General features: G+C 50.2%; 2 protein-coding genes across 10 annotated transcripts; one reads left to right on the forward strand and one right to left on the reverse strand.

Moving 5' to 3' along the window:
* Nucleotides 1-1448: 1448 nt before the first annotated feature.
* Nucleotides 1449-11016, reverse strand: CBLN3 (cerebellin 3 precursor). 6 transcript variants are annotated; one of them, XR_012002112.1, is made up of 5 exons: nt 9917-11016; nt 9499-9618; nt 7802-9189; nt 4078-4266; nt 1449-2864 (listed from the first exon to the last, which is right to left on the reverse strand). XR_012002112.1 is itself a non-coding variant. In XM_026007633.2 (3 exons), exons 1-3 carry the CDS (start codon nt 10214-10216, stop codon nt 8992-8994), a joined length of 618 nt encoding a protein of 205 aa, XP_025863418.2. In that variant the 5' UTR covers nt 10217-11016; the 3' UTR covers nt 7132-8991. The 6 variants fall into 6 exon arrangements, 1 of the variants encoding a protein (XP_025863418.2); XR_012002115.1 differs by having other exon boundaries at nt 4078-4279; XR_012002114.1 differs by having other exon boundaries at nt 1449-3760; nt 4078-4279.
* Nucleotides 11017-11197: 181 nt separating this feature from the next.
* KHNYN (KH and NYN domain containing) lies at nt 11198-19900 on the forward strand. Of its 4 annotated transcripts, none has more exons than XM_072761291.1 (9): nt 11198-11354; nt 11586-11851; nt 11942-12162; nt 13005-14119; nt 14250-14380; nt 14466-14562; nt 17642-17749; nt 17955-18056; nt 18555-19900. In XM_072761291.1, exons 3-9 carry the CDS (start codon nt 11962-11964, stop codon nt 18808-18810), a joined length of 2010 nt encoding a protein of 669 aa, XP_072617392.1. In that variant the 5' UTR covers nt 11198-11354; nt 11586-11851; nt 11942-11961; the 3' UTR covers nt 18811-19900. The 4 variants fall into 4 exon arrangements, with proteins under 4 accessions (XP_072617392.1, XP_072617391.1, XP_072617393.1 ...); XM_072761290.1 differs by having other exon boundaries at nt 11586-11839; XM_072761292.1 differs by lacking the exon at nt 11586-11851.
* The last annotated feature ends 1323 nt before the right edge of the window (nt 19901-21223 follow it).

A 21223-nucleotide genomic window follows, 5' to 3' on the forward strand; every position in this document is an offset into this window, starting at 1 on the left:
GCCAGCTAACATTTCTCTTCCTGCTCCTGGACTATTGCTGCTTTTGCCCTTCAGGCTCAGAGACTTTCCTAACGGTGGCCAAACTTCCCAACATTGGGACTTTGCTCCTTGCTGCCTTTTTCACCTGCCCAAACTTATTTTTTTTTAAGATTTTATTTATCTATCAATTTATTTTTAGTTATTTATTTTTCTTTTAAAGATTTTATTTATTTATCCATGAGAGACAGAGGGAGAGAGAGCCAGAGACACAGGCAGAGGGAGAAGCAGGCTCCATGCAGGGAACCCGATATGGGACTCGATCCTGGGACTCCAGGATCACGCCTGGGGCCGAAGACAGACGCCAAACTGCTGAGCCACCCAGGGATCCCCTACTTCTTTATTTTAGAGAGAGCGCGTGTGTGTGGCGGGGGGAGGGGAGAATCTCAAGCAGACTCCATACTGAGTGTGTGGGGCTTCATCCTAGGACCCTGAAATCACGACCTGAGCCAAAAGCAAGAAGCAGATGCTTAACTGACTGTGCCACCCAGGTGCCCCTCACCTGCCCAAACTTCTGTTCAGCACTGGCAGGGGTATGGAGTGGCAAGAAGGAAATGTCTTCCCGGAGAACTCTGCAGTTCGTGTGTACACTGTCATTCATTATCCATGGGGCACCTACTATGTGCCAGGCCCTGTCCAGGTGTGGTGTGGGTAGCAGGTAATGAATCTCTGCCCCTTTGGTATCCACACTCAGTGAGGGTGACGATTCAACAAGCAAATACAGGGCAGTAAGAGAGAATGTGAGAGGAGCTTGTGGCTCAGGCGCCTGGGATCTCAGCGCCTCTTTAAAAAAATTATCTATTTATTTATTCCTAAGAGACACAGAGACATAGAGGGAGAAGCACGATCCTCACAGGCAGCCGGATGTGGAACTCGATCCCTGGACCAGGGTAACACCGAGTCAAAGGCAGACGCTCAACTGCTGAGCCACCCAGGCACCCCTCCTACCTGCTTTTTAAAGATTGCCCAAGAATCTTTGGGACATGCACCAGTTTTAGCTTAGCTACTAAATCCAAATGATAACAGTAACTTACAGGTACCAAGTACTTGCTTTGTGCCAGGCACTGGTCTCAGTGTTTCCAAACCCTGTGGAGTAGATACAATTATTTTTTCCATTGTACAGAGGAAGAAAATGAGGCACAGAGAAGTTAAGTCATGGAAGGTCACGGTGTGGCTACTAAGTGAGAGGCTCTTGTGCCACCATCTTAACAACTATGCTCACTGCTTCTCACGCGAGCATACTCACTTGGTTGCTAGAGTTAATCGCCTCTATCTGCCTTCAATCTGTGGCCTCCCCATCTTGCATTAATGTGTTATAGTGTCAGTTAAGATTTCTCCAATTCAGGTTGGTGCAGATTAAGACGCTTTACAAACTAAAATAGGTCCCGATTTCCCTTGGGTGGGTCTAAGAACGACTTTTTAAGATATTTATTCATTCATTCATTCATTCATTCATTCATTCACAAGAGACACATCGGGGCAGAAACATAGGCAGAGGGAGAAGCAGGTTCCTCCTGGGAGCTGGACGTGGACTCGATCCCAGACCCCACGATCATAACGTGTCTGCCAAAGGCAGACACTTAACCACTGAGCCACCCAGGTATGCGGTCGTGACAAATTTTGACTTGAAAAAATCTGAGGTGTGATGAGAAAAACAGCAATTTTGAATTGTTGCTTGGGCATTTCACTGTATGACCACCCTGCTCATGCCCAGAGGCTCGGCCATTTTCAAGGATCAGGGCTTAGAAGATGCCGCCTCCCCAAGTTCCTGCTTTGCTTTTCCTGGGACACCTATGAAAATAACCACTTAGAGTTGAGCCCACAAACATTTTAGTGACTTCTGTGCCAACCACCTTGTGAATAATAGGGGTTTATTACCCTGCTCTCTACCTTCTGCTCATTCACTCAGGACCAGGGACAGACAATTACTCTTCCCTTGCTTCATTGTGTGCCCCCTTGCCCAATTCTGGGATTTTTTTAAAAAAGATTTTTATTTCAGACATATATATATAGAGAGAGAGGGAGAGGGAGAGAATGAGTGGAGTGAGGGGAAGAGGGAGAAGCAGATTCCTGCTGATCAGGGAACCTGATGCAGGACTCGATCCTGAAACTCCAGGATTATGACCTGAGCTGAAGGTAGACACTCAATTGACTGAGCTACCCAGGCCCCCCAATTCTGGGATTTGAAAGTCATAAATCTTGTGTCTTTACTTCCTTTGTGTGTCCTGTGCTGAAATCACACCTTCAGTGAAAATGGCCCTGGGGTTTTCACTTACCTCGGGTGAGAGCTCAGACAGGGAAGGGGCTAGCTACCTGCCTAGGATGCCTATGTGGGTGGCTTGTGCCTCCTCATTCAGCAAGTCATAAGCTGCATATTTTTAATTAATACACCAGCTCCAGGTCCCCCAACAGAGGATGGTACCACTTTCCCTCAGCTAGTACCTGGTGCTACTTTGTAAGCCTCCACATTATTGGAGATGGTGAAAATGAAGCAGGAGAGTTTGCAGTGGCTGTGTTGCCAAGCATCTCAAAACCCACGCTAAGAAAGTCTTCTGAGACTCACCGCCCCCATCCCGTACAGGGCTGTGAGCAGTGAAGTTCATTTAGATAGATCACTATGGCAGTCCCAGTGTGGAGAATGGGTGGAGGGAGGTGAAACTGGAGAAAGGCTTTGGGGAGCTAGGGCATCTGAGTGGTGCAGCCCGTTAAGCATCCGACTCTTGATTTTGGCTCAGGTCATGATCTCAGGATCAGGAGATTGAGCCCTGCATCAGGCTCCATGCTGGGTGTGGAGCCTGCTTAAGATCTTCTCTCTCCCTCTCCCTCACCTAAAAAACAAAACAAAACAAAACAAAACAAAAAACAAGCAAGCAAGCTTTTGGGAAACTCTACCTGGGAGATTGGTAGTTTGAGCCAGGGTGAATGGAAAACAATGGATGGAACCCATGGGTGTACGTGATTGGCTACTGGGGAAAGGGAGAGGGAAGAAGGGAAGACAGTGGTTAGGGCTGGGTTAGGGCAACAGGGAGATTCCATTTACAGAGAATGGACACACCGAGAGGACAGATCTAGGGAGGAAAGTTGATAATTTTAGGTTGACTTTATGGTGGGATGTTCAATGTATAAGTCTGAGATTTAGGAGGGAGATGGGGTAGAGATAATGAATGTGGAAGCCATCAGCACATGGATGGGAATTCAAACTTTTGGGGATGTGTCAGGACAGAAGGGATCTTAGGGCAGAATCTTGAGGAAAACCAACATTTAAGACATGGGCAGAGGTAGAGGAGCCTGAAAAAGAAACTGGAGACCAGGTAGAGAATAGAGGGCAAGCCCAGAAGGCGTGGATAGTCAGGGAGACTGGTGCAGAGTTTTAGTAGTAGGGTGTGGTCAACAAGGGCAAATGTTAGGGAAAGCCTGAGTAACAGAAGAGACGAGGACGTGTCCATTTACTTTAGTGACATGGATGTTGTGAGTGACCAGCAGAGAGCAGTTTAGGTGGAGCAGGAAGGCCACAGTTGACTTAAGAGGTGAGAAACTGGTGAGCATAGTTGACTCCGACTTTAAAGGGGAGGAGAGATGACGCCAACCAATTGAGGGGCATATAGAGCCAAGGATAACTATAGACCTCCACTTATTTCCATACCCGTCTTTTTCTCTTTCAGATTTAAGATACTTGAGGCTCTTTAACAACTGCCAGGTAGGGGGAGAAAGGGAGAAGTCGCACCTGCAAGAGAGAAGTGAGGAAAAGAAGAGAGGATGTTTGGAGGAAGCAAGTTCCATGACTGGTGCATACAGATGGCTGCCCTGACAAGAAGACACACACGTCTTCTACAGAGCCAGATAGGAGAAAGCAGAGAGGAGAATGGTGAGTTTCTAGATATGGTGGTGGGAAGAGTTCCTGTTTGGGGTTTCTGCTTCTTCTGTGAAGTAGAAAGAGGGGCTGTCTGCTGCTGACAGTGAGGGCAGAGCTGGGAGGTGTAAAAGGTTTAAGGAGAGAACAGAAGTCTTCAGTTGGATGCAGAGGAGGATAAAGAGAAATACCTGGTAGAGGAAACCACAGAAGACTTGCTTGGAGGCTTGAGGGGTGGCTGGACACCATGAATTTAGATCTACAGCATATCTTTCAGTGGTGGGATTTTCTCTGCTGCAATCAGTTGCTGGGATGTGGGCACAGGGAAGTAGGATAGCTGGATTCTATTAGGATCCTTAAAGTCTGAGGAGTTTTTGAACCTGGAGAGAAACACTAACCACCATCTGTGCTTTATTTGTTGTTTATTTACCTCACATACCTACTTTAGCAAAATTGTCTAAACATTTAAACCTGATTGATATGCCCAATAAATCAAAATAGACATATTTTACAAATTAAATTATTTAAACTTTGATTGTAAACTTAAATCTTTGTATATATTTAGATAAGATCACCAGTATAATGTATTAACTGCTCTAAAAGCATGATTTTGGTAAAGCACACACATCTTACAAGGACCATGACATTTATCACACCTATACTTACACTTATCATAAAAATGTGTCTGTAGACTCAAGAGATGGACACTATTTCAGTTTAGATAGATATACAAAAAAGAACATTATCTCAGTGCAAATGAAGTTTTGTATTACTAATCAACAAATACCTGGTTGGGATCACAATCAGATCACATAAAATGACTAAAGTCTGAGCTAGTGCTTACCTTGTGTAGTGTGGAGATTTCTCAAGCCCACACTTTTTCCATGTGATTAGTGGTTTTGTTTTTTTTGTTTTTTTTGTTTTTTTTTTTTTTTTTTTTTTTTTTTAGATTTCATTCATTCATTCATGAGAGACACAGAGAGAGGCAGAGACATAGACAGAAGGGGGATGCCTCTGTGGCTCTGGTTGAGCATCTGCCTTAGACTCAGGATGTGATCCTGGGGTCCAGGATCGAGTCCCGCATCGGGCTTCTTGCCGGGAGCCTACTTCTCCTCCCTTTTCCTGTGTCTCTGCCTCTCTCTCTCTCTCTCTCTCTGTCTCTCATGAATAAATAAAATATTAAAAAAAAAAAAAAGACATAGGCAGAGGGAGAAGCAGGCTCTCTGTGGGGAGCCTGATGCGGGACTCGATCCCAGGACCCTGGGATCACGACCTGAGCCAAAGGCAGTTGCTCAACCACTGAACCACCCGGGTGTCCCTCCATGTGATTAGTGTGTTGTAGCTGGATGCCTTTCCTTTAGATGATTCCATCTAAAAGTTTAATGACTAGGATATTCCAAAAATGTCCATGCCCTGATCTCTGGAAACTTGAATTATGTTTCACAGTAAAAGGGACATTTTCATATGTAATTAAGGTTAAAATAGGGAGACTATCCCGGATTATCTAGGTGAGCCCAATCTAATCACATGATCACATAAAATCAGAGAACGTTCTCCACTGAAGTCAGAGACGTGGATAGGACAGGGAAATTCAAAGTGTACAAAGGACTTGGCCCAACACCGTTGGCTCAAAGATGGTGGGTACCAGGGACCTTAGTCCTCTGGCCATAAGGAACTAAACTGTAAATGAGCTTGAAAGTGGGTTCTTCCCCTTCAGCAAGGAAGGCAGCCCTTGCTTTTGACCTTATGAAATCGCAAGTAGAGAATCCAGTCATACTCTGCTGGACTTCTGACCTACAGAAAACTGTGAGATAATTGCTACGTGTTGTGTTAAGCAGCTAATGTGTGGGTGATTTGTTACACAGCAATGGAAAAACAATACAACGTCATTGTCATTATTTACAAATTTATGTAGCCCATTTGCACTTTCAAAAACATCTAGTTGTTTTCCCCTCAATATGCAGTTTCTTCTTCTTCCTCATTATAAAACTCCTGATGAAAAAAAAAACAAAAACAAAAACAAAAACAAAAAAACCCCCCAAACCTCCTGATGTTCAGCTGAGCATGGCTGCCTGGAATAGACTCTACTTCCTAGCCTGTCTTTCTAGCCTGGTGTGGCCAGATGTGACTAAATTCTAGGCAGTGAGAGGGATACACCTTTCAGAAGGCTTCTATAAAGGAGAGTGGTGTGCCCTTTCTTCCTTCCTCCTTCCTGGGGGGCTGGAAGGCTGATGTAATGGCTGGAGTGCAAGGAATCATCTTGGGCCATGAGACAGCATGCTAAAGATGGTAAAACGGCAAGAAGGGAAACTCAGCTGTGATCATCATAAACTGCGAGCCAGCCCTAGACTCTTTATTTGCAAATTCTTCTATGTGAGACAGAAACAATCTTTCTTGGTTAAGCCGTTATTATTTTGCGTTTACTGTTACTGCAATCTCATTGTAATTAGTATTGTACTATAGAGGCTCCCTTTCCCAGGAGATGATGGGTCAAGTTTGAGCTATGACCAGTTATCTTTTGGATGTTTGGCTAATTCATCATCTTGCAACACACTGTTGGACTCCCTTTCTTCCTAGTTGTAATATATGACCAGATGGTGCCAATCAGTCTTCTTCATTCTTGATACAGTTCCAACTTTCTCTGGAATTACTCACAGCTCTATGTTCACCCCTTGCTACTTAAACAGATAAGAGAAATGAGTGTGCCTTATGAAGAGATAAAATACCTACTATATTTATACTCTTCTACTTATCAGAATTAACTAAAAATACACTATTTGTTCTTTTCCACTTGGTATATTAACTATCTTTTTGCACACTTTATAGTGATTTTTTTCTTTTTGAATATCGCTACAGAGTATGGATTTTAAAAATTCACTTGTTCCAATTAATTATATTATTTCCTTTATTTTTTATTTTTTAAGATTATATTTATTTATTTGAGAGAGAGAGTGCATGCGAGCTCAAGCAGGGTTGGGGCAGAAGGAGGGGAAGAGGGCAGGAGCAGACTCCCCATAGAGTGGGGAGCCTGAGGTGGGGCTTGATCCCAGCAACCCAACACCATGACCTGAGCTGAAGGCTGGAGCATACCCAACTGAGCCACCCAGGCACCCCTATTATTTTCTTTTGATGATCAAATTGTCAAAACATGTCAGGTGGGAGCATTTTAAAACGGATTCCTGTCTTTTCAGCTCTCCCTTATATAGTTTAAAAAGTATGCTTGCTTTCTGTCATTGACATGTTCCTTTTTTCTTTTTAAGATTTTATTTATTTATTCATGAGAGAGAGAGAGAGTGAGAGAGAGAGAGAGAGAGAGAGAGAAAGAGAGTGAGAGAGAGAGAAGGGAGACCAAGGCAGGGAGAAGCAGGCTCCCCATGGAGCTGAGAGCCTGATGCGGGGCTCCATCCCAGGACCCTGGGATCACAATCTGAGCTGAAGGCAGATGCTAAATGGACTGAGCCACCGAGGCACCCTAACAACATGTTCCAAACCTAGAGTTATTTAAGACATGGAACTATTCTCCAAGGAACACGGAGTTCTTTTTATTCATTTGTTTGCTTGCTTATTAAAGATTTTTAGTTTTAAGTAATCTCTACACCCAATGTGGGGTATGAACCTACAACCCTGAGATCAAGGATCCTATGTTCCACTGACGGAGCCAGCCAGGAGCTCTGCCCCCTGAGTTATTTTAAGGGTGAATAATATTTGAGGTGCTAAGATCTAGGTGCTAAGAATGCATATCAGATTTTTCCTGATGTTGTTTCCAGGCTGCTTTAGCGACAACATTTGAGAGAATTATTTCTTTTGAAAACCACAAATTCACATTGGTATTTCCTATTTAATGCAAGCATTACTAATTTCCTTTTTTATTTGACTTGAATATGCAAGTTTACATTTATCTTCTCAACAACATACCTGCTTGTATCCTGTAACCCCTGATCCAAATTGTAATGGCATCTTGTCTCTTCAGTGATCCCGCAGTTTCCCATTGACCATCATTCTCTAGTTGCTTTACTGATAGGTTCATCCATACTGGGAGAATGGGACAGCGTGGTAAGACAGAGAAATTTTATAATACTGGCAGGAGAGCATTTGAAGGGATGAGTCACATCCAAGATGGTGGGAAGTTTAAGAAGGAGGACAAGGCAGCACAAATCAGGAGAAAGAAGAGAGTCTGAGGGATAGTCTGGAGCAGGTACAGTGAAGGTACCTGAAAGAGCTGGGGGAACGGAGGTGGCTGTCAGCGTATGGAGTGGCTTAAATTCAGATCACAAAGGTGGAGCAGTTCTGGGTGGTGGCCTTGTCACTGACATGTTCCATGCCTGGAGATCTACACTTGCTCATGTATGACTTTCTACCCCTACCCCCAGCTGTCTAAGGAAGCTCAGTACACCCACTCTTGGCTAGAGCAAACATACACACCCCATGTCGTGGATGGGGAGGGGAGGGCCAGAGTCCATCTGGAACCTAGAACAGATAGATACCTGGCTTCACTGCCTGCTGGCTGCCCCAATGTCAATGAAACACGTATACTGTGTTCAGGCTGGGCACAAGCTCTTCCTGCCCCACTGGCCACAGGCTCTGGGCCACTCTGTGGCCCTCCCCACTCTTCTGCTGCCTTAGCCCAATGGTGCTGGCTCAGCTTCTGATTGTGCTGGCCAAGATCTGTGATGCTTGGCACACCTCATAGGAAGGAGCCTGCAGGCTACAACTGAGGCTGGTCCATCTGGGCCCCTGTGGGGGCCTGTCAGGCTCACCTGTGCCACCTGTCCCCAAATAGCACTGAGCAGAAAGCTGGGGGTGGAGGAACAGGAAGAGCAGAGTCTGCAAAGTAGCACAGGCCTCCCTACCTGCCAAACCCTGCAGGCACAAAGAGATGCAGTGGGAGCCTGGGGGTGGGAGGGGAGGTAAGAGGGGCCAGGTCCCCAGACACCACAGCTCTAGTCTTCATCTTGGGTGTTAGGCACAGGGTCCCATGCAAGAAGGTTGAATATAGGCAGTCAGAGGGAACCTCTCTTCTTCCCCAAAGATGCTGCTTTAGGGGCAGGAGAGGACAGAAGTCAGAGGTCAGGGGTTAGATTCTGGTCCTTGAAAGGCTTGAACCTTTAGAGTGGGAAAATGAGGAAGCCAGAGAAGCTTGAATATTTCCAGCCACCCAGTAGGTTCCCCCGACGCAGGCGCAGGGACACCCGGTCCCCGGGGTCCAGGGGCAGTAACACGGAGCTTGTGGCTGCCTCTCGAGTCACATCAGGGTCGTTGGCAAAGGCTGAGATGACAGGCCATGTGTTCAGCATCAGGCTCACCTGGGGAGGTGAGTCCAGTTAGCTCTTCCCCGCAGTCCTCTTCCCAAGACCCCACTTTCCCAAGGGCTTCTTCTTTTCTCCAGTTCCCAAGGGCTCAGTGCAATCTGGTAGGAGGGCTGAGAGGTGGTCACTGTTGGACTCTACTTCCTCCACCCTCGCTGCTAGCCTGGCCCTTTCCTCCCTTGTTCCTGCCTGCTTCCTCCCCACCCCATCAATGGAGGGTCTACCTATGAGTCAGCTGGACTCCACTTATTCCCCCTCCCTCTCCTCCCCTCCTGACCCACAACAGGGCCCCAGCACACAGGTCACCTGGACAGTTTGGCGGTTGTACACCTTCACCACATGGAACCGGAAGCTATAGACACCACGGACAGGGGCCACGAAGGAGCCTGAGGCGCGGTCAAAGCCACCACCCTCATTTACCAGGACCTGTGGGAAGCAGACTTTGCTGAGTAGGGTTCAGGAAACCACTGGGTTGTGGGGTGGGGCAGTGAGTAAGGAAAAGAAAGGGTGGCAAGGAGATAAGAACAGGGAGGAATGCACAGATTCAAACGAAATAGTGAGAAAGGACAAGGTGGGATGTGGGTGGGAGTGTAGGGAAGGGAGCCAGGCAGTAGGGTTGAGGGGCAGCTGGTTGCAGAAGGGGGCTTTTCCTTAAGAGCAAAGTGGTTTTGGGCGGTGGATTCCAGGTCCTTATAGGTTGTCTGGACAAGGGCAAGGGGATTACCTGGTCAAAGTAGATGGCTCCACTGGTGCCATTGCTGATCTCTCCTGCTGGCTCATGGTGGTGGCTGCGGACTGCAGCAAATGCCACTCTTCCGGGGGGTGCCTCTCCCAGGGCTGCTCCCCCAGGCCCTCCTGCAGCTGCTCGGCCAGGCTCACAGACCACCAGACACTCGCCCTCCAGCAGGACAGGCTCTGCCCCCTCTTGGGCCCATCCACACCCTAAGGTCAGGAGCATCAGTGCCAAGGGCACCCTGGGGCTGAGTAGGAGACCTGGTAACCAGTGTTGCTTTGCTCCCAGCATGGCTGAGGGGCTCTGTGACCCACAAATCCTCTTGTCTCCTGCCCCTTCTTGCTGTTCCTTTCAGTTCCCACTTCGCTCAGACTCTCACTACCTTAGCTCCGCCCCTCAGCCCTCTCTCTGGGTCTCAGTGTTCCCTGGGCTCAGCATCTCTCTCCATACCTCTCTGTGCCCCACGACTCTGTCTGTCCTGCTTCTCTCTCCTGCTGTCACTGCAGTTCCCTCCTCCTTGGCAGGGTATGAAGTGACAGCAGCAGTTGGGCTCTAGGAGGGAGAGGAGGGATGAAGCAGCCATGCAGGAGGGCTACAGCCAGAGCCCAGGGCAGCCCTTCTGGAGGGCACTGAAGGCTGCAAGAGAGAACAAGAGAGAACTTGCTACGCATCTAACAGTGTACATGTGCCTGTGAGAATGTGTGTGTGAGTGTGCACGTGTGCACAAGACAGCCCTACAGCCCCTTCTTTCTCCTTGTTCCTCCTGTCTTCAAAATCCCTCACTAGTCAACAGCCCTCTGCGTGGCCCCTCTCTGCGGCTGGAAGAAAGTGGGCGCCCTTGTCTCTTCCCTACAACTGTCTGGGTGGAAAGTGCTTGGGCCAACGGTATCCGTATCTTGTGACTGTGGGCCAGTCTCTTTCTCTCTTTGGTCTTCCACGTCTTCATCTGAGGGTACAGGATTAGGCCCTTTAAGGCCCTCTTCGCCTCCAGCTCTCAACGAGTGGTTCTTTTCTCCGAAGGCACGAGAAACCGGCCTGACAGGCAGAGGCGAGCCCCTCAGGCAGGCTGGGAGGTGGAGCCCGAGGGTACTGCAGGCGAGTGGGCGGGGCCGGAGCCGGGGGCGGGGCCGGGGGCGGGGCCGGAGCCGGGGGCGGGGGGGGCGGAGCCCGGAGGCTGGCGCGCGCTAGGGCCCGGAGCCGGCCCGGGGCGGGGGGCGGGGGGCGGGGGGGTGGGTCTGGCTGACTCCACCCCGGGCCAGGAAGTGACTCAAAAAGCTGTTCGCGAGGCGAAGACCGGTCCCCGTTGGGGGAGGACTCCGGGAGGGCCCGCCCAGATCCTGCCCCGTCCCGCCCTTCTCCGCGGGGCCTGCAGGCACCGGGCGGCGCCAGCGGGACCGAGGCCCGAGGCCCGAGCGGGCGGCCGAGCCGGGTAGGCGCGCTCTCGCCGCGCCGGGGCCCCGGGAGCCGAGCCCGCCGCCCCAGGGCCGAGCGGCCGGGGGGAGGGGCGGCCGGGGGCGGCGGCTGTGGGCGGGCCCGGAGCGCCACCGAGACGGGCTGCGGGCCGCGGAGGGAGGGGGAGGCGGGAGGGGCTAGAGCCCTGGAAATGGCAGACCGGGGGCTCCGGAGGACTTGCCAAGTCAAGCCCCAGATCCGTCCGTAGGAGGCCGCGCCGGACCCGGAGACTGCAGAGACCCCGAGGAGAGGAACAGTTTTGTCGTCTGTGCACTTCTGGCCTCCGCACCGAGCTGGAGCCCCCCACTCTTCCCGCTTGGGGCTGTGGTCAGCCTTTTCCAAAGGCCAGATGCCCATCCCTAGTAGGCAGCCTTGTGTGCTCAAGACTTCCTCTCCGGAGAGAAGACTCGGTTCTGGATAATCTGACATTCCCTTCCTAGACGGACCCAGGTTGTTTACTAGGTTGGTGACTAGGTGCGACCTGTTGATAGCTGGTGTAGGCCGGGAGAGCAAAATTTGGTCTGAGGGGACGAGGAGGCACTGAGCTGGCTTCCCTCCTTCCAGGGCCGGGCGGCCAAGCAGCCATGCCTACCTGGGGGGCCGGCTCCCCGTCCCCTGATCGCTTTGCCGTGTCTGCGGAGGCTGAGGACAAGGTGCGGGAGCAGCAACACTACGTGGAGCGTATCTTCAGCGTGGGGATGAGTGTCCTACCGAAGGACTGTCCCGAGAACCCTCACATCTGGCTGCAGCTGGAGGGCCCCAAGGAGAACGCCAGCAGAGCCAAGGTGAACACCCCTCTCTGACCCTTCGGGGAACAATGACTCCCTCCCCTACACAGAGCCAGAGGAGAGGAGGGGCTGCTGGGGAGGATCTCTCCACTCCTTGGTTGTCTTACTGGCAACCTCAGTGGCTCTGAGCTTTGAGGGACTTTGCAAATCTGTATTTATCTGGAGTTTTGGTTTCATTTCAGCCGTGTTGAGCCAGGTTCTGCCAAGACTTAGACAGGTGATTCCACTCAAATCAGCTGTGCTGTTTGGGAGATTGGAGATAATCCAGTTGGGCAAGCAGGCCCTACCAAGGAATTCACTGGGGGATGGGAGGCCAGGCCACATTGCTTCCTTCCACCAGAGGTTCCAGTACAGCTCCACCACCTACCAGCCCTGTGGGGGCGTCTCCCATTTCCTTATCTATGAAATGTGAATAATAGCAATGTCCACCTCATTAGGCTTACTGTGAACGGGGTAAAGCATGAGTTCAGCAAAAGTTAGCAATGACAATCATTATGGTGGAAATAAACAATACATATATGCATAAATATTTAGAGAGACAGCCTTGTTAATTATATTCAGTTAACTATAATAGTATCTCAAATTGAGTCAAGTTTTAAATGGAAGTATGAACCATAGACTATCAGCTAAAAATGAAAAGTAGATTCTTGATCCCTTTTTTAATCCTTACCTTTTTCAGGATCTGTGGGGCTCCATTGCTTTGTCCAGGCTTCCTGGAACTTGGTTGGGGGCGGGGGTGCAATGGGCTTAAAGAGGCTACTGGGCCATGTAGAATTCCAGTAATCTCCTTTTTTCCTTTCGTTCTCCCCGCCCCCCCCCCTCCTCCATTGCTCCCCTAGGAATTCCTGAAGGGTCTTTGCAGCCCGGAGCTGCAGGATGAAGTCCACTACCCACCCAAATTGCACTGCATCTTCCTGGGAGCCCAGGGCTTCTTCCTTGACTGTCTGGTCTGGAGCACAACAGCTCACCTGGTGCCAGGGCCGCCCGGCTCGCTGATGGTCAGTGGCCTGACCGAGGCTTTTGTCATGGCTCAGAGCAGAGTGGAGGAGCTGGTGGAGCGGCTGAGCTGGGACTTTCGGCCAGGGCGAGCCCCTGGAGCCTCTCAGGGTGCTGGTGTGCTGAGAGACTTCTCTGCCCTGCTGCAGCCCTGTGGGGATGCCCACAGAGAGGCCCTGCTACAGCTGCCCCCGGCTGTCCAGGAGGAATTGTTGAGCCTGGTGCGGGAGGCATCCAGGGGGCAGGGGCCCCATGCACCACCCCTCTGGGATAGGGCGAGCCCAGGCCCACTGGGTGCTCAGTACCAGGGAGTCAGAGCTCTCTCGAGTGAAGGCAGGGAGTCCGTGGACCCTGGACCTATGGGGTGGCGAGAGTCAAAGGGAGAGAGACATGTTATGGAGAAGGAGGGAGGGAAGCAGGGTCCTCCCAGGGCGATGGATTTGGGGTGGAAGGAGCTGCCTGGGGAAGGGGCCTGGGAGAAAGAAGGGGCTTTCAGATCACAGTCAGAAGGAGGAGTGCCAGGACAGGTAGGACCCCTGGCAGCAAAGGCCCTCGGGCAAGAGGGGATGCCTCAGGACAGAGGAAGTTCGTTCTGTGTCCAGGGTGAGCCTTCTGGTGCCCAGGGCCCCTATCAGAGGGCAGCTCAGCCCCGGGGAGCCTCCCTCCTCCAGCGGCTACACAATGGGAGAGCCTCACCCCCAAGGGTGCCTAGCCCTCCGCCCGCACCCGAACCCCCATGGCACTGTGGGGACCGAGGAGACAGGGGAGACAAGCAGCAGGTGGTGGCTCGAGGTCGTGGGTCTCCATGGAAACGAGGCACTCGCGGGGGCAACTTGGTGACTGGCACTCAGCGTTTCCAGGAGGCCCTGCAGGACCCTTTCACCCTGTGCCTCGCCAATGTCCCTGGCCAGCCGGACCTCCGTCACATTGTCATCGATGGCAGCAATGTGGCCATGGTGTGAGTACCCCGGTGGGCCTGAGGATCCTGGGGAGGGGGAAATGCTACGAGCAGTGTTGCTGACCTTGGGGACATGGGCCGAGAGGCCCCTGCTCTGGGGCCCTAGAGTGCTGACCCCTTCCCACCGCAGGCATGGCCTCCAGCACTACTTCTCCAGCCGCGGCATTGCCATTGCTGTGCAGTACTTCTGGGACCGGGGTCACCGTGACATAACTGTCTTTGTGCCTCAGTGGCGCTTCAGTAAGGATGCCAAGGTCAGAGGTGAGTTGGGCCTGATCTTTTGTAACCTGGGAGAGGCCCCGCTTCAGCTTGAGGATAACCCCGTTGTGCTCCTCTGTTTCTCTAGAGGGCCACTTCCTGCAAAAGCTGTACTCGCTCAGTCTGCTCTCCCTCACTCCCTCCCGAGTCATGGATGGCAAGAGGATCTCCTCCTATGACGATAGGTACTTGCTTCTCTCCTGGCCCCAGTCTTGAGATTCAAGGCCCCTCCCACCGTGGGGGCCTGGGGGAGAGACAGAAGCTCCTGTCTGTGCTGTGTCTAAGCCTCGGTAACGGGAAAATGGCCAGTTATTCCTCCGTGTGCCTGTAGGAATGGGCTGGTAAACCTGCCCTGCAGGCGCGATGAGGCAGGTGGTAGACAACTGTGTTGGCCCATTCATTCATTTTTCATTCATCAAACTGAGTGATGTCTTGTATTTATGTTAGCTGGTGACGTAAGTAACTGACAGGTACCTTCTTACAACAGATTTCCAAACATGAAGAGAAATTCCACAACATTCTGGCAGCACCAGCGTAAACGTTCAAAATCACAAGTCAAATGAAGAGACATAAGCCATGCATGCTAAGACTGTACAAAACATGTTCTAATAGAAAGATCACTGGACTTAGACTTCCTAAGACTTAGATCGTAGGAAGATCTGAATTTGAGCCCCATATTGTACTATTCAATGGCTTGGCCTGTGGACACCAGTCTCTTAGTGGGCTAACTTTTTTATCTCTGGGTCCTCTTCATGCAGTCACCCTCCTTGTGAATATCAAAAGGAGCAAGCCAAAGAGCTTGCCTCACTCAAGGTGCTAGGCAAAGGTAGAGTGATATTTCTTTCTTTCTTTCTTTCTTTCTTTCTTTCTTTCTTTCTTTCTTTCTTTCTTTCCTTTTTTTTTTAAAGAGTACAGTGATAATTCTTAACTCTTCACTTACCAATCAAGTGTGGTAGTGAGTTGCATCTCATACAGAATTAGAGATACAGGGTAAGAGAGTTTACTCTCTTGACCAAGGTTGTTACGTGGCAAAGGAAAAGTGAGAACTTAAAGATGTCAAATTGTTTAAATGAAAAATACAGGGCACATTCCCTCCGCTGGGTACACACCCAGTGTGGGGAATGAGCAGAATTTAAAGATTTTATTTGTTTATTTTAGAGATAGGGAGAGTGGGGAGTTGGGGGGGTAGGGTGGGGGAGCAGAGGGAGAGGGAGAAGACTCCATGCTGAGTGCAGAGCCTGATGCGGGGCTCTGTCCCATGACCCTGAGATCATGACCTGAGCCGAAATCAAGAGTTGGACACTTAGCCGACTGAGCTAGGCACCCCAGACATGGGCAGATTTTAAAACCTAATTAACAAGTTAAAATCTTTTACAACTACAAGTTCTTTATTCTGTAGGATTTTCAGTGTTAAAGAAGAGACTAGTTTTCAAACTGTAGTGATGATGTATTTTATCATTTTTGAATACTTAACTTTTTCTCCCTAACAAGCAAATGGTATTCTATAAAAAGGCAGTTCACTTTCTCCCACTGCTCTTCTGTTTTATGTCTAGATTTCACAGATTATCCAAGATATGGAACCTTTCCACACCAGCACTGACACAGAATTGAAACTGAAGAGCGAGTCAGTTGTAATGAATTTTAAAGGCACGTGTCTGTACAGTTATGTAGGTCCCAGTAGGCAGACAGCACAATGTGAATTTGGAATTTTGTCTGGTTACAATGGGTAACACAGTGGTGCGTGGCATAGGCTCACTGAAAGAGTACTGCTGAGCAACAGATGAAATAACACGATAGCAAAATACCCTTAACCTGCAAATGCCTTTTGTATATTGTATGATACCATGTACATTTATATGTCATGTCCTTCATTTGTTTCCCAGACAGAAACTCAGAACCAGACATCTGTTACCCTGAATCCTGATCACTAGTCTCCTGTATGCCACACTATCTTTCAAATACCACTTGCTCACTTAGCAGCTAGCAGTAGGCACATGGCCTGCAGCAGGAGGTGGGGATGCTGGGAATTAGGGAGGGCCTGATCATCGACTTCAGAGCCCACACAAACCCTGAACCAAACACAGTGGCAACTTGGAGGACATAGAGCACCCCTTCTGGTTTTGTGGGAAGAGAGGGATTGTTTTTGTTGATTGACGACAACAATCATCATTGATGATTGTTGATTGATGGACTGGATTCTTTTTTTTTTTTTTTTAAGATTTTAATTTATTCATGAGAGACAGAGGCAGAGGGAGAAGTAGGCTCCCTGCGGGGAGCCTGATGTGGGACTCCATCCCAGGACCCCACCCCGGGATCATGCCCTGAGGCAAAGGCAGATACTCAAGTACTGAGCCACCCAGGTGCCCCCATCTTTTGGTTTCTGAACGTGTTAAAAAAAAAAACAAAGACCCCCATCCACTGCCTCATAAGTCCTATCCCAGTTTTGTGGAATTAGAATTACTAAAGCGGGGTCTAGGCATCTCTCCCTGGATGATTTAAGAGCTCCCTGGATGATTCTGTTCATCAGTGAGGTTAGGGAAACCCCTCCAGATAGAGGGAATAGTTTGAGAAACATGGTAGCAGTCAGCACAGGACATGTTTGGAGAACGGGGTGTTATCTGATCATTGATCTTGGCAGAGTTGAGAGTACATTAGGAATATCAGGAGAGAAAAGGCTGTAAGGGTGGCTCCAGCTAGGTTCTAGAAGGCCTCAGCTTCCAGGCCTGGGCATGTGGACTTTGTTTGGCAAATAAAGGGCAAGCAGGGCAGAGGTTTGTTTAGGGGAAGTCAGGAAAGACTGGAGGGTGGTAAATGGTTGGGGTCAGGGGACCCCCTTCTCAGGAGACTCTGCAGTGTCTCAGCTGCAGTGTTTAAATAGCTCTGAGTAATGGTAGGAATGGAGAAGAAAGGGTAGAGTGGAAGGCTTTTCAGAGGGAGAACATGATGGACTTGTGACTGACTGGTGGGGCAGAGTGGAAGACAGAGCTGGGGCCAGATCTCATTGTCTCTCACTAATGAGGCACAAAGTGTTGGGTGGAGGATTGTGGTGGGTGGAGGGGATGCCATCGGGACACAACACTGGATTCGTCTTTGTTTCCTCTTTAACCTGTGGCACCCGAGTCTGGCAGTCACGTGGTGGTTGGGTCAAGGTGAGGTGGGAGGGGGCAGATCTCCATCCTCAGAAGTAGGTTATGGGAGCTGATAATATTCTTTGGGGTTGGGCCCTTGGAGAATCCCAAATGGCTACTGTGATTTTTGAGACAGGTTCATGGTGAAGCTGGCTGAAGAGACCGATGGGGTCATTGTTTCCAATGATCAGTTCCGGGACCTTGCGGAGGAGTCTGAGAAGTGGATGGCGATCATCAGGGAGCGGTGAGGGAGCCCTCCCCTGAGGACAGGGCGCATAGTCAGATCTTTCTCTAAACCGGTTCTGCTCTGCCACTGGGTGAAGACTGGGAAGGGGCTCGATATTATCTGGAAGGATGGTGGCCAGTAGACGGCTGGTGGTGCTGGTGGCAGCTGTCTGGGAGGCTCATAAGGGCCCCTCTGTGATCATACACTGTCTCTCTGCACCCAGCCTGCTGCCCTTCACTTTTGTGGGAAACCTCTTCATGGTTCCTGATGACCCATTAGGGCGAAATGGCCCCACGCTGGATGAGTTCCTGAAGAAGCCAGTCAGGTAATGCCCCAGGTTCTCCTAGGCAGCCCCCAGCCCTGGCCCTCTGTCTGCAGGTTCCTTGCAGACCTGGAGACTTGGAGGCAGTGTGACTTCATCTGGGCCACTAATTCTGTAGTGGTTCCAATTGCCGTGGGCTTGGCCTTTAACCGCTTTTCAGGAAATCCTCATGTAGGCCCTCTTGGCTGGGAGGGAAGCTTCCCCTAATCTGTAGTTTTGGTGGATTATTTGGAAGAGGGTTGCTTTTACTTACAGTCAGTTGAATATAGCACACCGTCTGCTGGACCATTAAGTAAGCAATCAATGTTTTAGACTAGAGCTAGATCCTAATAGTGACAGGGCTTCCCTTCAGTGGAGAAGTGGGTTGATACTGCCACTCAGTGGTCAGCCGGGGGAACTTCAGGTGTTTTGGTGTCCCCAGCCCCTGCTCCCAAGCCAGGAATCGCCCAGCTGAGCCCTTCAGGATGCTCATCCGCTCTTGTTCCCTCTGCTTCTTCCCAGGGCACAGGGGGCTTCTAAGGCTCAGCATCCTTCCAGGGGCTTCACAGATCACGGTCATCAGCAGCAGCAAGGGAGAGAGGAGGAGGAAAAAGGCAGTGGTGGTATTCGCAAGACCCGGGAGACAGAGCGGCTCCGGCGTCAGCTGCTGGAGGTGTTTTGGGGCCAGGACCACAAGGTGGACTTCATCCTGCAGCGGGAGCCATACTGCCGGGACATCAACCAGCTCTCAGAGGCCTTGCTGAGCCTCAACTTTTGAGCCTCACCTGCCCGAGTGGCTGCCACCCCATCAGCTCTAGCCTGGCCCAGCTCAGCTCTTTCTGTGAGGGTCCTTGTGCTGCTCAGACCCTGACCTAGACTCACTCGGAGTTGGTGTGACTTGATTTCATCTTGAGTTGGGACCTCAGATAGCTCTCAGGAGGTTCTGCTCAGCCTTAACTTGTTGACCTTGCCGTACAGAGTTTCTGTAGGGAGTGGGGGCCCACTGGGAAGAGCAGGTTCTGGAGATGGGGACCACCAGCTCCTCCTTCAGACTGAATTTGGAATGGAGGCTGAGGTGGGTAGCGAACGAAGAGCAGGTGGCAAGGAAGCTAAGCCTTTCCTTCCCCTGGCTGTGGCTCTGGATGGCCACGGGGACAGGTTTCTTCCCAGGCCTGGCTGGGCTCCTGCGTGCATTGAATGGGATGCTGGGCCCCAGGGAGGGTAGTGTTATGGGGTCTGGGTCACAGTGGGGCAGCAGGGAGCTGGTGGAGAAGGCAGAGGGAGGGAGACTTGGTTTCCGGTCTCAGCTATGTCTGTCTGTGACCTTGATGGAGCTGCTTGGCCTTTACTTCTGCCTGTAAATCAGGGGTAGAAGTGGCGGCTGGGAAGAGAAATAACATAGAAGAAAGCTCCTTGGAGGAAAGGTACTTGCATCAAGTCTCAGGTGTGTCTGTCTGTGGCTGTACAGGCTGCCTAACCAAAACCTCTTTCCCAGAGCTGAGGATCCTCTGTCCCCAGGGCCCAGGCCCTAGATTTTAACACTGCGTCCTCAGTATAACGTGCCCTATAATGGCTGCGTCCCTTTTGGGCAATCCCCCAAATCCACATTTACAAAACGGTTAATTAGGGGTGACTGTTTGCATTACCAAAATACTCTCAGGGTACCTATAAATGGCAGCTCTCCTGTTGCATTCAAGTGTTTACAGATGAACGAATGTGTCAGAAAGTCCCTGGTTAGATGCACTTGCTGAAGTGTTGAGTGTTCACCAAACTGATGAAGCCATGCTCTGCAATGACAATGTTAATGTGATCTGACCCCAGCATTTTCTTTACAGAACACATGTTCCATAAACTGAGCCCCACTTCTCCTTTGTGTGTGTGTGTTTGGGGGTGGGAGGGCTTATAGAGGTATATGGAGATGAACCAATTATCTGGAAAGTGAAAACCAAAGTATCCCAAGTTGGAAGGTACCTGACTGGCCACCAGATCAACCACTGTCACAGAAGGACTTTGCCTCTCCATCCTGATTCCTACATCCTGTCCTTTATCTGCTTAAAGTCCTGTGCCAGGAAACTGACTACCTCCAAGTTGTATATTTCATCTGTGGACAGTATTGGTCAGTAGACCTTTTTTATTTTTTAAAAGATTTTATTTATTTATTTATTCAAAAGAGACACACACACACAGAGGCAGAGACCCAGGCAGAGGGAGAAGCAGGCTCCATGCAGGGAGCCAGATGTGGGACTCGATCCCCGGTCTCCAGGATCACACCCTGAGCCGCAGGCGGCGCTAAACCGCTGCGCCACTGGGGCTGCCCAGTAGACCTTCCTTTAGCACAGCCCCCCACTGTACTTTTCTGTGGCCTCTACCTTTGAGGCCAGTCCTTCCCTCAGGAACAATGCAGAGCCCACCAATTTCCTGAAGAGTAGAAGATCAGATAAAGAAGTAGGACAGGTGCCCCTGGATTCTGTACTGTCTGGGCTCTGCGGTAGGTCCCTGGACATGATCCTTTTCGGGCTGTGACTTCTCCCTGGGTGGCACAGCAAGTTGAGTACTGCCACCTCAGTTCTTCACTCTAGCAACTAATGTGGGGAGCTGGATGATGATGGAGAGAGTCTCAGGGTCCCAGTGTCTTCACCCTTCCTCCCCATTGGTGTTTTACACCACTAGCCTGTACTGACCTGAGCTGGGGGCAAGTGTGTTGGGAAGAAGCTAGTTAGGAAGTGACAATGACTCAAAGAGCCCATAGTCCTCTGGGACAAAAGGAGATGGGCTAATATGGCCCAAATTTGGGCTAGGGAAACTGCTGGTTAAGTTATGGCAGGTAACCAGGGCAGTAGGCCAGGGTATCCTCTGCCCTTTTGTCCTAGGGACCCTGAATGCCTAAGTGGCCTCAATCAGATGAGAGGCAAGTCCTAAGCATCTTATAGACAGGGATGTTGGCTTTGTCCTACCGCAGCTTGATGATCTAGGAGACCAGCGTGTGATTGCTTTATTAATTCACTGCTGTTCAGTGAGATTGAAGGCTGTTCTAGACTGGGGCCTTGTCTCTTCCTCTGATGGTACCCTAATGACACTGTGTGGATAAGTATGCAGGGTGACAAGAGAACCTACTGGAAATGGATCATCATTTCTCTCATTTTCTAGTCTCCACCTTTATAACCTCATGCCCTGGATTTATTACCAGCTCT

This window comes from Vulpes vulpes, chromosome 6 (assembly GCF_048418805.1).
Source record: "Vulpes vulpes isolate BD-2025 chromosome 6, VulVul3, whole genome shotgun sequence".
Classification (NCBI taxonomy): Eukaryota; Metazoa; Chordata; class Mammalia; order Carnivora; family Canidae; genus Vulpes; species Vulpes vulpes.